The sequence below is a fragment of the Triturus cristatus genome, chromosome 3_2, assembly GCF_964204655.1.
Source record: "Triturus cristatus chromosome 3_2, aTriCri1.1, whole genome shotgun sequence".
NCBI lineage: Eukaryota > Metazoa > Chordata > Amphibia > Caudata > Salamandridae > Triturus > Triturus cristatus.
Genome location: NC_140584.1, coordinates 541,762,666 through 541,778,941, shown reverse-complemented (window position 1 = coordinate 541,778,941; position 16,276 = coordinate 541,762,666). Strand labels below are relative to the sequence as shown.

Here is a 16,276-nt window from a genome sequence, read left to right as displayed (position 1 = left end):
CAGCCTGAAGCGACTTCACACTCTCTATTGTGTTCTCGCACATTCCCACATCATTAACCCATCTTGCGGGGCCTGCAACATACATTCTAGTCTTCACATTCTGTGCTGTCTCTTTCGCGGTCTCATCAGCAAACGCATTCCCACGTCCTACATCATCTGTGACTTTCCTGTGCGCACTGCATTTCATGATCGCAACTTGCAACGGTAGGGTCAGTGACTCAAGGAGATCATTCACCAACTTGCCATTCTGGATTTTAGCTCCATGTGACGTCAGGAACCCACGCTCTTTCCACAGTCGCCCGAAATTATGAGCCACGCCAAAGGCGTACTGGCTATCTGTGTATATATTTACTCTCATTCCTTCAGACAACACGCATGCTCTCGTGAGGGCAATTAATTCTGCTGCTTGGGCCGAATTATGTGGCACTCGTGCAGTTTCCACGACCGTGTGTAAAGTCGTGATAGCATATGCAGCAGTCGTGTCACCATTAGGGAGTTTGAAGCATGAACCATCCACCCATAAAGTACCATCACACTCAGTCAGGGGAGTATCTTTCAGATCCACTCTCCCTTTCGTTTCTTCTTCCGTTCTGAACAGGCAGTCATGCTGCTCAATCTCATCTGAGTCTGCTGGAATCGGCAATAACGTGGCTGGATTCAGCGTATTGCATCTTTTTATGTGTATATGATTCGCTAACAGTGTGAGTTCATACCCTGATAATCGCGCACTAGTCAAGTGTTGTGTTTTGGTCCTATTTAATAATGTGTCTACAGCATGTGGAACCATAACGATCAATGTGTTGTCCATTACCAGACCAGCAGATTGTCGGATAGACATTGCTGCAGCAGCTGTCGCTCTCAGACAGCTTGGCAATGCCCTCGCTACAGGGTCCAAGGTGGATGAAAAATATGCGCATGGGCGCGGTCTGTCGCCAAAAGGCTGTGTTAACACTGACAACGCACATCCATCTTTCTCGTGAACATACAATGTAAAAGGCTTGCTATAGTCAGGAGTGCCCAACACAGGTGCTGAACACAACGCATTGCGCAATTCCACAAAACTGTTCTGGCACTCGTCAGACCATGGGATAGGATTCGGTGTGTCTTTGCATGTTAATGCTAATAAAGGTTTTGCCAACAAAGAAAAACTTGGGATCCAATGCCTACAGTATGAAGTAATGCCCAAGAAAGCACGCACTTCTCTCTGTGTTCTTGGCACACTCAACTGTGCGATGGCTTGAATTCTTTCTGGGGTCAGTCTCCTTCCCTCCTTCGATAAGAGATGACCTAAGTAGGTCACTTCTTGTCGACAATATTGCAGCTTAGAGAGAGACACTTTGTGATGGTAAGCGGATAAATGGCGCAACAATGACAATGTGGCTTCTTTACAGATCTTCTCAGTATCCGCGGCGATTAGTAAATCATCCACGTACTGAATCAGGATAGCTCCACTAGGTAAAACAAGTGCATCAAGCTGCGCTTTCAAAGCTTGACTGTATATGGATGGACTCTCGCAGTAGCCCTGGGGAGCGCGTTTGAAGCGGAAACTTCGGCCTCCCAGACTAAAACCAAAAATGTCTCTGCTCTCTTCTGCAATTGGGATGCTAAAGAAAGCATTCTTTAAATCTATCACTGAGAACCATGCAGCAGAAGCTGGAATCATCGTTAACAAGGCAGTTATATCAGGGACAACCGGAAACTGTGGCACAACAATCTTATTAACCTCTCTAAGATCAATCACAAATCTGTAAACAGGTGGCTGTGAAGGGTCCGTTCGTTTTAAGACAGGTAAAATCGGACTATTGCAAATGTTGCCTCTTGTCTCTTCAATCACACCCTTATTAATCAAGTCGCTGACAATGTCTAACAATGCTTTCTGGCCTTCATTAGAGATTTTGTACTGGGGAATACGTGGCAGTCTGACATTAGCCTTTAAAGTCACCACGTATGGCGGTATCTCCAAGAGGCCCACATCATTGGGACCAGTAGCCCAAAGGGCATCCGGAAGGGATGACAATTCAGGTGGCATTGTATTTTTAGACAAGTACATAGGGGAAATCACTCTTTTGCCTAATGTAAGTTGTACTCCTGAAGGAGAACAATACAGTGTAGCGTGCAATCTTTTCAACAAATCTAATCCCAGCAAATTCTCACCACAACCTGTTGTTAGGATCAGGGGTGCTTTCAGTTCGCAAGGTCCAACAGAAAGTGACATAGGACTAGAAATCGGGTTCCTAACTGGGGCGCCAGAAAAACCTACTGAAACATTTATATCGCCAGACAAAGGTGCGCCAGGGAGTTTGGAATGCATTATTGAACTCTTTGCAGCACCAGTGTCTAGCAGGAAAGGCTCCGTTACATTTGCTGTAGTCACATCAACATACGGTCCACTCTGATCCACTGGCACTGAAACAACTCCCTCTCTCTGTCTATGGCTGTCCTAGTAATCATTATTTTCTGCATCGCCATCCTCCACATAATAATCATTATTGTAATACTGGGCCGTATTACTAGTCGCGTTAGCTTGCTGATCAAAACTATTAATGGCGCTTTGGGGCGGAAGAGGACGCGCGTTTTGGGGAACACTTCCACGCCCTCTGCCTCTAGGAGCTTGCTGACCACCTCTACCTCTGGCGCCATACGCATTACCGTTCCGTTGCATTAATTTAGGGCAACTATATTTAAAATGACCTTCCTCTTTGCAGTATGAACATTGGTTGGGACCTACAGGGACACGTGGTTGATAATACCCATTCATTTGCTGATTAGTCTGAAACTGTTGGGGTTGGTGATAAACACCTTGGGGTTGCCTATAATTATTCTGACCTCCACGTGGTGGATAGGCCTGCTGTAAAAGGACCTTTGTCTTTAATTCCTTCGTTTTCTTTTCTGTCCTATCTTTCTCGTCTTTATCTCTGTTTTCATAATACTGTGCAGTAGCCAGTATTTGCGCTGAAGAAGAAACAGCCCAAGAACTCTCTGAGTCTTTCAACTTTTTACACAGGTCAGGAAGTAAATTCTGCACAAATTTATCCACAAACAGCCGTTGGCCACCCTCACTACTCATATCCTGCCCACTGTGGTCAATAAACGTTTCCTCAAACCTAGTAAAGAAGTCTGACACTGTCTCATCTTTCTTCTGCTTACATGCAGATAACTTGTCCCAATTTACGCGCATCGCAGGCATCAGTGTCTTCATATACGTGATTATTCTACCAGGCAATTCAGCTACTAAAGGCTCAGGTTTCGCGCCACCAGTTTGTCTTGCATCAGCAGCAATAATGTTAGCCCATGTATCCCCTAGTTCTGCATCGTGATCTGCATTACGAATTGACCCCCATAGAGGCTGTGGAACAACATTACCAAACAACATGTCTATATCGGCCAGGTTCATAACGCATGACCCTGCCGTCTGTGACAACTCTTTATAATAACCTGCTGGGTTTTTACGGGGATCAGGCAATGTCTGTTTAAGTGCTAACACCTCAGAGCGCTTCCATGGAACATGCACCCAAACACGTTGGAAATGCGCTGGCACAGCGGGGTTATTGCCGACAGCTGCAACTGCTTCCTTCCATACTGGGGGAACTTCTCTCATGGGATATTGTCGCGCTTTTACCTTTTTCCCCGCAAGGACATCTTGCTCAAACAATGACTGATGACAATCATCATTCCTAAAGGAAAATACGACCGCAACTGCTTTATCTATATCGCGGTCCACAATTACACCAGTTCCGAAATCAAACCTCACTCTACACAATTCCTGCGGGCTTGGATTTTTACCACTATCCTCCAATTCCTCACAGAGAAATTCGCACATTTTCTCAAACACATATCTCTGTTTTGGGGCATCCCACTGATGGAAGACATTGACAACTGATTCCACATCATACAATGAAGGGAAAACAATCCATCTACGCGCCATGCTATCTATTACCCTTTTCTCATCAGGGTTAGGCAACTGACTACGCAATTGCTTACGCCGTAAACCAGGAGTCGCACCAGATGACTCAAAGAGAGGCGACATTAACGTAGTAACCACATTAGCTAAACGCTGTCGCGCTGAAGGAGAAGCTGAAGCGGAAGCAGGGGGAAAAACAGAGGGAAGAAAAGAGGATGTAGAAACGGGTACTGGAGTGGTGCAAGGAAGAGTGTCAGGGGAGGCAGCTGCTGAAGTAGGCGAAGTCGCAGGAAGTGTGGGGGCAGTTGAAAGCACAACTGGCAGCCCTTGAGAGGGTTGCACTACATGGATAGGAGCCGGCTGCGCAGCAGCTGGCGGTAACGGCAAGGCTTGTATTATATTAACTGGAGGTGGCATATTCACAAGCTGGGGAGGTGCTGTGGCATTTTGAGCATACGGAGGTGGTGAACTCAACAACTGTGACATCAGGGGATCTTTTTCCTTTTCTTCTAACTCATTCTGCTTAGAATGTGGTAAAGCTGGGTAACATTTGTCAATCCCTAACTTACGCTGCCTGTGCATTTGCTCGCTCATCTGCTCCTCCTCATTGTCTTTAAATTGTACAGCTGCTTGCATTACTGACATACCTCTCTCTCTTTTATTCTTCTTCGCTAACTTAATTTCCTTCTGTTTGGCTTCCTTTCGCCATAAGCGGAAAGAGTCAAACATCGCCGGCCGGGCTTTCTTCTTAAACAATTTAATTTCCAAATTATCTAAAATATCGGTATCAAAACTACCATTTTGGGGCCATTTTAAAACACCGTCTTTCCTGGTGTAGTGGATCCACACTTCATTATATGCAATTGGGCCTACGCCATGTTTTACATAGAGCTCATAAGTTGGAGTTCCAACCGGAGGAACCGGACATGATTCTTCCAGCTGGAAACCTTTTCCACAACCCAAACAGAATAATCTACCAAATAGTCCAGAACCAGGCATCTTCGCTCACTAGTCTAGATCCAAACGTCAGAGGATTATCGATTACGATATTCTCGTGAATACACGAGTCCTCTGGCTTTGGGGTTTGCAAACACCAAATCACCAAATTACCAAATCAAACCAAACGATCCCGAAGGATACCAAAACAAATGGGAGACGCTCCACTTATACTTAACTGAATATTGCTGATCGATGACGTCACCAGAAGACTCTCTCGATTGTTTCGCTCTCTCAAACTCGTCAAGGGTCCAAAACAGGTCGATTAATCAGGGCAGCAGTCCTTCGTAGCCGTCGGGACGCGGAGAACCTCGCAGAAAAGACTTTCGGACCACGTCGACATGCAGGGGTCGATGAAGTGGCGGCCTTCCTCCGGAATTTCCACACGAAGCTCCTCACGAACCTCTGGCTTGGACTGGTACCGCTGAAATCGCCCCACGTTGGGCGCCAAACTGAAGTACTGGGTATTTTAGTCCCAGCGGTGCAGGGGCACACACCCTATGACTTCTGGGTTTCACCCTGTTCCGGACCTACAGAAACACAGAGTCTTCTGGGTGAAGTCAAAGAATCGTTTATTGGCTGCAGACCAATTACAGGTATCCTAGAAGTACACCAGCGTGTATGTTCTCAGGAGACTGCTGAAAATCATAGGAACAGGCTACATCTTAAATAGGCCTTTTCTGGCCCCAAGCATACATTCCTGAGTTTTATGAAACGGCAATACACAAGGATATGTTACAAAGAAAAGGCAGAGTCATGATGACCATCCCACATTCCAGTTCGGCCAGCCCACGATTTACACAACAAGGTTCAGATCCCACATTAGATTTACAGATCCCCCCAATAAACATGAGCATCTCCTGTTTTGGGAAGCAAGTCATAAAGCAGGAACAGCCAGGTGTGAAAGAGATTAGCCAGGGGCTTGTGTAGGATGAAAAGGGTTTTATGACGGGCCAAGCCCTGATACGAATCACAGGTGGAGAGAGGAAGGGGAGCTCGTGAGACCAGTTTGACCCGGGGCAGCAGAGCCAGCTGCCCAGGTCACAGAGAAGTCAGAGAGGAAGCCCATGTACTGTGAGGCCCGTATTTGCTCCATTATAGCCTATGTGAGGGCAATGACAAGATGGCCACTGCTTCCAAAATGGAACCCGCGTAGCGAAGCAAAATAACGTGTACGCAGTGCATTCATAGCTAGAACGATATATAAAGCACTCGTACGTGCCGCATTTACCATTTGCGGTTCGCTAATACCAAGATAGACAGAGGTAGGGCCCTGTTCCCTACGCGGTCCCGAATATTAAAGTACGACACACTGAAGATAAGTTGGCTACTTAAGCCCTATCCACATGGGCCAGCTAGGAGTGCAGAGTCTCCAGTTCAGCTGATCCTGTTACAAAGGTTCAGATGAAACTGAGCTATTTGTCTTAGAATCTACCATCCCAGAGAACGGAGCAACTAATTGCAACATTAGAAGATTGTGTTCTGAGAAGGGGTGCCACCAGTAGCTGTATAGACTTCTTAGAGCACAGTTGCTGTGCAGGAGTGCAGTCCTGCTCCTATTTTAAGCAGTAATCATATACTCTGTAATACAACATGCCCCTAGTGTCGTGTTGAACTCTCAACTGGATTGTTGTCGTTGAGGGTCTACAGAACCTTGGTCAACAGGGGTTAGAGCTTCACTTCTTCATGTGCATGTTATAATCTAAAAGAAAGTCTGGTTATGTCCGGACACTGTTGAGGGGAAGGGTTTTGGGTTGACATGTGGGTATCGTGGCAGCACCCTGTGCTGCTGCTTCCCCTGCCTGGTCAGTGTCTTGGAAACACTTTCTTCCCTAACTCTGCTTTCAGAGTGAGAGCGTAGTTCTTCTGCTGTTTCAGAGGAGTAATTGAGAGAGGAGCATCAGATGTTATTGGAACAAGTTAAGACTTTGACCCCATGTCCACTTCTACGGAGGCAGGGAAACGTGTCCATTTAGTTCAGTGAACTTCCAGCAACATGCGAAGGGAGAGATTGTCTCAACCCCACAGTTTAACAGACGCTTAGGACCTCCATGCCCAGAGGAAGTGTTTAGCTAAACTCATGGATGCAGTGGAGTAAACAGAACAATTGGTCTGCATCCCAAAGAAATCTCTTTTCCTGGGCACTTTATGCGGTGACCCATTACATGTTAATTGAGTCTGAGTGAAACCAGTAGTCAAGTAATGGGGGTAAGGACCTCATACTGATGGGAACATACACAGCATAGGCATGCTGAGGATGCATACACCCCACGCAGGAGAGGTATAGGTGATGTAGACCATCCTCACTTATGCTGATGACACACAACCAATACTGTCCCTGTCGGGCAAAACACCAGACACGATTAAACTGCATGCATGACAGAAGTAGCCACCTGGATGAAATCCAGTTGCTTCATATTGAACTCAAACAAAACCGAGGTGATAGTCTTCGGAAAGAACACGTGGCCATTGGACTCCACCTGGAGGCCCACAGACCTTGGACCCACCCCCACGCGTTGTTTGCAAGCGAGAAACCTCAGAATCATCATAGACAACAAACGTGACCTAACTGCCCAAGTCAACGCAGTGGTCTCAGCCTGCTTCAACTCACTAAGGTTGCTGAACATAATCTACAACTGGCTGGCTACCAGACAACACTAGGAAAATGATCACCCAAACCCTCATCTACAGGAGACTAGACTATAAAACACCCTGTACGCAGGATTACCAACCAGCTCACAAGAAGACTGCAGATCGTCCAAAACGCAGCAGCGAGACTAGTCTTCAACCTCCCATGCTGATCCCACCTCACACCACACATTACAGAACTCCACTGGGTCGCATACTTAACTCCACACCTACAAAGTTCTCCACAACACTGGCCCTGCCTACCTGAACACCTCTGCTCTGAAGGTCTCTCACTAATACACACCCCATGCTTACACAAAAGCAGAGCAGGTGCTGCACCTTCTCTTACTTGGACCGTAAACCCTGTATCTGAAAGACACGTTAGTGATAGATTCCTCATCTTAGAATATCCCCAGGCGTCAGACTGGATCCGGAAAGTTTTTCGTCATCAGTACCCCTGCGCGTTGGTAGGTGGCGTTGTGCGGCTACGCGTCCATCGCTGGCGTCGTAAGCGCCGAGATGACGTCACGGAGAATACTTAGGTGCCACCCATGCGCACTGATGTCAGTTCTTTCTTTTTCTGCGCCAGCAAGCGCAGATCCGGTTAGAGCACGTACCCTAGTCACTTTTTGACTGACTTTTTGAGACTTGTGTCTCTACTTTTTTTGAGTCTTGACTCCTGGTACCACGTAGGGATGCCTGGGTTGAAATCCTGCGGGGCCTGTCGCCGTACGGTGGCTGACCCCCATGGCGTCTGTCTCTACTGTCTGGAGCTTACCATGACTCCCGGTCATGTTACGACAGTCTGGCCATGGCTCCGAAGGCTTTGCGGGAGCAGTCCCGAAAGCTGCTTGAGGCCAGGCAGTCGTCTCCGTGCCGTTCGAGGTCCAGGGGTCGCTCGAGGGACCGACCTCGGAGCCCTCATCATCTCTCCTCGGAGTCAAAGTTTTCACCCTCTGAAACGGGTAAGAGACGTCACAAGAAAAAGTCGAAGAAGCATGTTCGCTCTGACGTTCTCCCTGTCTGTCTCTGGACGAAGGGGCCAGGGGTCCTTCCCCAGCGGCTCCGTAGGAGCCTAGGAGTCCCGTGGCCTTCCCGCCCTACCCAGGTCCGTCGGTGACTCCGGCCCAGGTGCAACAGTTTCTTGCCATCATGGACCGTCTTTTCAGGCCTATGGCTCCCGCCGGCGCGCCTTCAGGCCCCGCGGACCCTATTGAGGGCCCTTGCTTGCCACCAGCTCCGGCGCCGCAAAGTCCTCCGCCGGCGGCTCCGGCCCCCTGCGGCTCCGTTCCCGGTGCCGCCATGGGTTCCGTTCGTCTCCCCGCCGCCCTTGCCCGAGTTTCCGGCCAATTTTCCTCCGGCTTTGGACCCTAATTGGGACATGGAGCCGGATCGGCGCCGTGCCCGGCGACGTTCCCGGCACCTTTTGGAGCATTTGTTTTCTCCTGTGCCTCTCCCGCCGCTGCCGCCAGTGCCTCGGGCCGTGGAGGAGGGGGATGACTGGGAGGGGTCAGAGGACCCTCTTGCACGGCAGTGCAAGTCTGAACATGAGTGGGCGGAGGATTCGGAGGATGCAGGTGGCCTTGACCTCTCCTCTGAGCCTGGATTTATGTCTCCTCCCGCTGTCATGGAGGAGGGCGCCACAGATACTGTGGTCCTCCGTAGAGCAGCTGAGGCCCTTGATCTGCCTACTGTCACTCCAAAGACGAACCTCCTTCCTGAAGTGCTTCAGCCGGCAGCAAGTTCTATGGAACCTCCACTTCCGTTTAATGAGGGCTTGACAGATGTTTTGATGAGCACCTGGTCTAGGCCAGCCACAGGGGTTCCTGTGGATAAGAATGTGGCCAGGCGTCATCGCTCAGCACGGGTAACCCGGCCTTTTTGACAAATCATCCGACTCCGGAGAGCCTGGTCATTCAGGCCTCCACTTCCCAATGTGCGTTCCCTACCGCCCCGCTGGATAAGGAATCGAAAAAACTGGAGCAGTTTGGCAAGTTATTTTCCTCTGGCGGCTTGGGGATGCGGTCAGTCAACACCGTTTGCCTCTTGGGCCGCTATTCTCACGCTGTGAGAGACACAGTGGCGCAGACACTGCGCCAGTGCCCGGAAGAGGTTCGGGCTATACTTTCCCTAACTGTTGCGGAGGGGAAGGATGCCGCGAAGTTCACCATTCGGTGTGGGCTGGACACTGCGGATTCTTTAGGGAGAGCCATCTCCACAACAGTGGCCCTGTGTCGCCATGCCTGGCTGCGGTCCAAGGGGGCCATCGAGCGCCTTCCTGGACCAGAAGTAGGACGTGGTTATTCCCACTACTTTCTGGTCCCCAAGAAGGACAAAGGGGGTCTGCGCCCCATCTTGGACCTCAGGAACGTCAATCGCTTCCTCCGAAAGAAGAAGTTAAAGATGTTGACTCTGGCTCAGGTTTTGGCTGCCCTGGAGACTGGATGGTAGCGTTGGACTTGCAGGACGCATATTTTCACATTCACGTCCTGCCGGCCCACCGGTGTTACCTGCGGTTCACGATAGGCCAGGAGCATTTTCAATTTGCCGTGCTCTCCTTCGGCCTTACCAGCGCCCCTCGGGTGTTCATGAAAGTGATGGCGGTGGTTGCAGCTCATCTGCGCAGGTCAGGGGTGTCAGTCTTTCCCTAGCTCGACGACTGGTTGTTGAAGGCGGGCTCGCCCCAGACATTCATCACCCACCTTCAGACTACGGCCGACCTCCTGCATTTGCTGGGGTTCTCTATCAACTGGCCGAAGTCGCACCGAGTCCCTCTCAGAAGCTCCCCTTCATTGGAGCGGTTCTGGATTCGACGCGGTTTCTGGTTTATCCTCCCGAGCAGCGAGTCCAGGATATTCAGGCTATGATCTGATCTTTCAGCCTCTATCCTGGGTTTCAGTCAGGATGACCCTCCGGCTCCTGGGCCTGATGGCCTCCTGCATCCTGCTAGTGCAACATGCCAAATGGCATATGTGGGCTTTGCAGTGGAACCTGAAGTTCCAGTGGGCACAGCATCAGGGCAACCTGTCCGATCATGTCCAGATCTCGGAGGGCACTGCACGACAATTGCAGTGGTGGCTCACGAATCTCAATTGGGTCAATGGCAGATCCCTCTCCCTTCCCCAACCGGCGCACACTGTGGTGATGGATGCGTCCCTCCTGGGATGGGGCGGCCACTTGGGAGAGGTGGAGATCAGAGGCCTCTGGTCTCCGGCGGAGTCCCGGCTCCATATCAACCTTTTTGGAGCTTCGGGCGATCCGTCTTGCACTGAAGGCATTCCTTCCCTCTGTCCAGGGAAGTGAAGTGCAGGTGTTCACGGAAAACACCACCGCCATGTGGTATTGCAACACACAGGGTGGGGTGAGGTCGTGGTCCCTATGTCAGGAGGCTCTGCACCTCTGGACATGTTTGGAACATCAAGGCATTACCTTGGTGGTTCAACACCTGGCAGGTTCTCTGAACGCCAGGGCGGACGAACTGAGCCGCCGGTGCTTGATGGATCACGAATGGCTGCTGCATGCGGACGTAGCTCAAGGTCTCTTTCTGCAGTGGGGAGAGCCTTGGTTCGATCTATTCGCCACCGAAGAGAACGCGCAATGTCATCAGTTCTGCTCTTTGGAATTTCCAAGGCGGTACTCGCTCGGCGACGCTTTTCGTCGCGAGTGGAGTTGCGGTCTGTTGTACACCTTTTCGCCTATACCACTTCTGCCCAGAGTGCTGAAGAAGATACGGCGCAACCGGGCCCAAGTCATCCTTGTGGCTCCGGATTGGGCACAAAGATACTGGTATCCCGAGCTACTCAGCATGGCGATCAATCCCCCGATCCGACTGCCTCTTCGGGAGGATCTTCTGTCGCAGCAGCAGGAGACGGTCCTCCACCCGAACCTGTCCAGCCTCCACCTCCATGCGTGAAGATTGAGCAGCGACAGTTGACAGCTTTCGATCTTCATCCCGAAGTCTGTGATGTCATTGTGGCAGCCAGGCGCCCCTCCACTAAGACGGTATACGCCTTCCGGGGGAATAAGTTTGTGGCATGGTGCACAGCAATGTGGATCCCCTTTCTGCCCCTCATTCTGAGGTCCTTCTGTTCCTACCATCCTTGGCCCAGCAGGGCTCTGCTCTGGGCACTATCAAAGGTTATCTTTCGGCCATCTCCACCTTTCTAAGGCTTCCAGATCAGCCTTCTCTTTTTAAGTGCCCGGTTGTTCACCCTTTCCTGAAAGGCATTACACACACACGTTTCCTCCCGTGCCTTTCATAATGCCTCAATGGGACTCAAATCTTGTCTTGACCTATCTGATGTGCGCTCCTTTTGAGCCCCTTCATAACTGTCCTTTATGTCTTCTCACTCTAAAGACGGCTTTCCTGGTAGCTATCACCTCTGCCAGAAGAGTGCGTGAGCTCCAGGCTCTTTCTTCTAAACCTCCTTTCCTTTCTGTTCATCCGGACAAGGTGGTTTTAAGCACCCGTCCTTCTTTCTTGCCAAAAGTTGTCACGCCCTTCCACATCGGGCAGACCATCACTTTGCCCACCTTCTTTCCGCCTCCTTCAGAAGAGGAAGAGAGGCTCCACTGTCTGGACCCAAAAGGTGAGCTCTAGTTCCATCTGAAGCGCACACAACAGTTGTGGGTGGATGACCAGCTCTTAGTTGGCTACGTGGGTGCCAAAAAAGGTTGCGCCGTGTACAAATGAACCATCTCTCGGTGGGTTGGTTTCTGCATCAAAGCGTGTTACTCGTTGGCTAAGAAGGAGCCTCCTGTGGGGCTGCGTGCCCATTCTACCAGGGCGACGGCAGCCACTACTGCCTTGGGACGCGGCGTTCCCTTGCAGGATATTTGTCAGGCAGCTACGTGGCCCTCGTTGCACACGTTTACTAAGCATTACTCCCTTGACAGTCCAGTCCGGAGAGACGTATTCTTTGGCCGTTCTGTTCTCTGTGACTTTCTGGTGTCATCTATTCACAGACCCACCACCGGAGTTGGTATTGCTGGGGTATCTATTCTAAGGTAAGAAATCTATCACTAACGTGTCTCTTTCAGATGCACAAGTTACTACTTGTGTAACGATATATCTGTAAGAGACATTAGTTAGTGATAGATTCCTTTCCGCCCCACCCATCCTCCCCGTTCTGCGAACTGATTTCTAGCGTTAAGGTCATCCCTTTCAGGGCCCTAGTTTCATGGCACCAGTGGTCAGTTTCTTGCATGGCTCTGCGTTTCTGGCACGGAAAGTCGTGTACAGAACTGACGTCCGCACGCATGGGTGGCGCCTAAGTAGTCTCCATGACGTCATTTCGGCGCTTACGACGCCAGTGACTGACGCGGAGCCGCACGACGCCACCTACCGACGCGGAGGGGGTGCTGCTGATGAAAAACTTTCCGGATCCAGTCTGCCGCCTGAATCTATCACTAACTAATGTCTCTTACAGATGTATCGTTACACAAGTAGTAACTTGTGCAACAACCTCCCACAACCCATCAGAAACTCCTCTCTTCCTGACTTTAGCAAGAAGCTGAAGACCTGACTTTTCAAGTAAACCACCAGGGCTGGTCTCACACTCCTTCTACAGACCGACTGGATACCACTGTGGGTGATTAGTGTGCTATAAATTCACTGAGACGATAACAGACTAACAGTAGCACAATGTGCACGGCTTGAAGTTGAACTATTACAACATAAGCAACCGGACCTGAAAGATAAAGAGACATGGAAAAGATAACAAAAAAGATCTCAAAAGACCCATAAATAGGAACTTTGCTCGGTTTATTTAATTTGCTAAGCATGGGAGAAGCGGGTTCATCAGGAATAGAAGAGAGTGGCGAGACCAAGCCCACACAAAGGTAAAGGGGCAAGGAGGTTAAAGCTGTGTATTAAACCTGCTGCAGAAGCAAAACTCCAGTGCCACTGGTAGGTAGCAGATTATGAATGAGAGTTACGATGCAGTAGAGCATGAGACTTGCTGGCGTGTGTGTGCATGCGCGTGTGTGTGTGTGTGTGTGTGTGTGTGCGCGCGTGTGTATATATATATACATATATATATTTTTTTGTTGTTTTTTTTGTTTTTTAACGGCTGTAGCTTGCTTAATAGGGCAAGATTGAGGTGAATTCAGTTGGCATAGTTGGACCTAGCTAGGGACAATGGCTGCACTGAGATGGAAAAACAATGGCATAAGGTTCTGCAACAGGAGGTGGTAATTGCAAAATGCTACTTGCTGATGTACATAAAACCTTCAAGATAAAATGTTGTCAAACAAGACTCCTGAGATTCCAGAAAGCAAGACTGGTTGGAGATGAATGAAGTCCCAAGGCGTCTAGCAGATCCATCAGATTGGGCAAAGCTGAAATAAATGATTTACATGTTCTACCCAGTTTGAACTGTCAGTCAGGTAATGCTTGGAGAATTTGCCTGGTGGGTGTAGATGACTGATTTGCAATAGAGCATGTAGTTCCTTTAGCATTCTGATGAGGTAATACGTCTGAACCCAGACTGGTGGTTTTGTCATGGTTAGGGTTACGGTTACTTGATCCCGTGATCCAGTTGTGGAGTTGTTTACAGACTAAATTCTTGAGATTTTGTTATCATAAAGTGACTCCATGTTTAAGGTGGGAAGGAAGATCATCCTCCTGGAACATTTGTTGATCAGAGGGTAGAGAGGTCTCTAAAGTGACTTGATCAGTCAGATTAATGCCTGAATAGTGACTAGGTGAAGAAGAGTCATGCTGATTTTATGGAATCTAAAAACTCATTGTTACTTGTTGTGGGAAAGGCACACAGTGGGTAGCCAGCACGAGTTCTTCCGTGGTTCAAATATCTGTAAAGAAACCGTGCAAGTTGTTGCAGAGCGCTTGAGAAGCTGGGATGTTTTGTGAGGTGGTTTGGGTTTGGTGTGATTTATAAACTGAGACTAGGAACGTCATGTAGTTTTACCCATTTTCTATGGTAGTGAGTTAATAAAGTCCGTTCTTGCTTAAGCCGCATTGCTGGATTGATCATTCTCTAATTTTTTTTTGTATATTGATAATGCACAAATTAACCAATGTATCACAAAAACAAATATTAAATGTGTCCACACACTGTCCAATTATCCTTGGACATGCCTAAATATGCACATTGTTTGTTTCAGCTGTAAAAACAAAGATGGTCTACTGTAAAATCGATCAGACCCTGAGAAAAGTAATTATCAGGTAAGGAACTTTATCGTTGCAGCATTCCGTAAAGCAGTATTTAGTGTGTGTGTGTGTGTGTGTGTGTGTGTGTGTGTGTGTGTGTTTTCAGTATCTTAAATATAAGCAAGGATGCTTGAGAGTTTTTTCAGGAGTCTGTAGTTAAATAGTTGCTATTTATCATCATTTTATTAAAGCTCACACCGAGTGTGATTAGCTTATTTAATGAAAGCATCCTATTTTCCAGCACATTTCATTTAATAGCTATGGCATTGAATAGAATACTAATTACAAGAGCCTATTTTAAATATTCTGAAGTCTGTGAATGCTCAGGTGCTTGTCCTCCAAAGCCAACCAGTATGTGAAATTAACATTTTGAAAGTATTCTTTTGCAATTTAAATTGGTATTTTTTCTTGCAGTCACAGCACACACCGAACATTTGGAAAGCAGCAGTGGCAACAACTCTACGACACACTAAACGCCTGGAAACAGAATTTAAACAGAGTCAAAACTAGCCTTTCAAGTATTTCAGATGCTTGAATTGTTTTCTTTATTTAGATTAAACAAACGCCAAACAATAATGAGTTCACATCAGTTGGCAGATTTTATTAGCATTCCTCTCCATGGGCTGCTTATTGAGCTGCTCGAAATAAAAGGCTTAAGAAAAAAATCCTACGTGGTGTCTGTAGCAAATTCTTTGAATGTTATTTTTGAAGTTCATTGTGCTTCTTTAACTCGACAGATGCAACGCACAGAATGCGTGTTGACGATGCGCCCAGAACAGAACATTGTTTTCTAGTATATCTTTTAATGAATGCCTTGACGCTACCGTATCATAAATATCGCATTACATTTGACACTTGCCACCTTTTAATGTTGACCGTATTTTACCGAAAGCTAGCAGTGAGCACAGTATATGGAATTGTTCCCTACCTACTGAAGGATTAAACTCTGGGCTGCATTTCTTTCGATGCTGCCACATCAATGAAAGAACAGTTGCAGTTGCGGGTAATAGTATATGTTTTATGTTAACATGCGAGTTACACATTTGTTTTTACTTCGTAGGCAGATGCATCCTTTTTCGCTGTTTACTTTCTGCTAACAGAGCTTGGTTTGTGGTAACACTGGCTTGGCTCTGAAAGCAATGTTTTAGAAAGTAATGTAACTTTACTGTGACTGTCATGAAAACGTAGAACGTTGTACTTGTCCTCTTCAAAGTGAAATCAATTAAAAGTGGTTATATATGCTCCTGCTAGAGATGTTCATCTTCGGATGCAGGGTAGACTGTCAGTGTTACCGGCTCCGGTCTTTAACTTAAAAAAAAAAAAAAAACCTCTTGGAATTGCAGAGTCTGACCGCTACGTCATTATCCGAACATTAAGCTGATTTGAGCACTGCTCAGTTAAATTTGCATGCTCCTTGTTGTTGCTAGCTGACTTTGAGCACCATTGTCTTATAGTAGAAATGGCTACATTAGACTGTATCGTACCCAGTTCCCATTTGATAGCACATGATTTGCAGTATGATGGAACACACTATCCGAGTGCTTTTCACCCCCTTAAAATTGCTTGCCTACCTTTGACAA

At 48.0% G+C, this 16,276-nt stretch overlaps 1 protein-coding gene across 2 annotated transcripts in view; it reads left to right on the top strand.

Moving 5' to 3' along the window:
* The window catches only part of EIF3M (eukaryotic translation initiation factor 3 subunit M), a 195,550-nt gene extending 179,612 nt beyond the window's left edge, over positions 1-15,938 (top strand). For both annotated transcript variants that reach the window (XM_085648254.1, XM_085648253.1), the window contains 2 exons: positions 14,651-14,711; positions 15,111-15,938. In XM_085648254.1, coding sequence (XP_085504380.1) covers positions 14,651-14,711; positions 15,111-15,231 — 182 coding nt within the window. In that variant the 3' untranslated portion in view covers positions 15,232-15,938. The remainder of the gene's footprint in view (positions 1-14,650; positions 14,712-15,110) is intronic.
* The last annotated feature ends 338 nt before the right edge of the window (positions 15,939-16,276 follow it).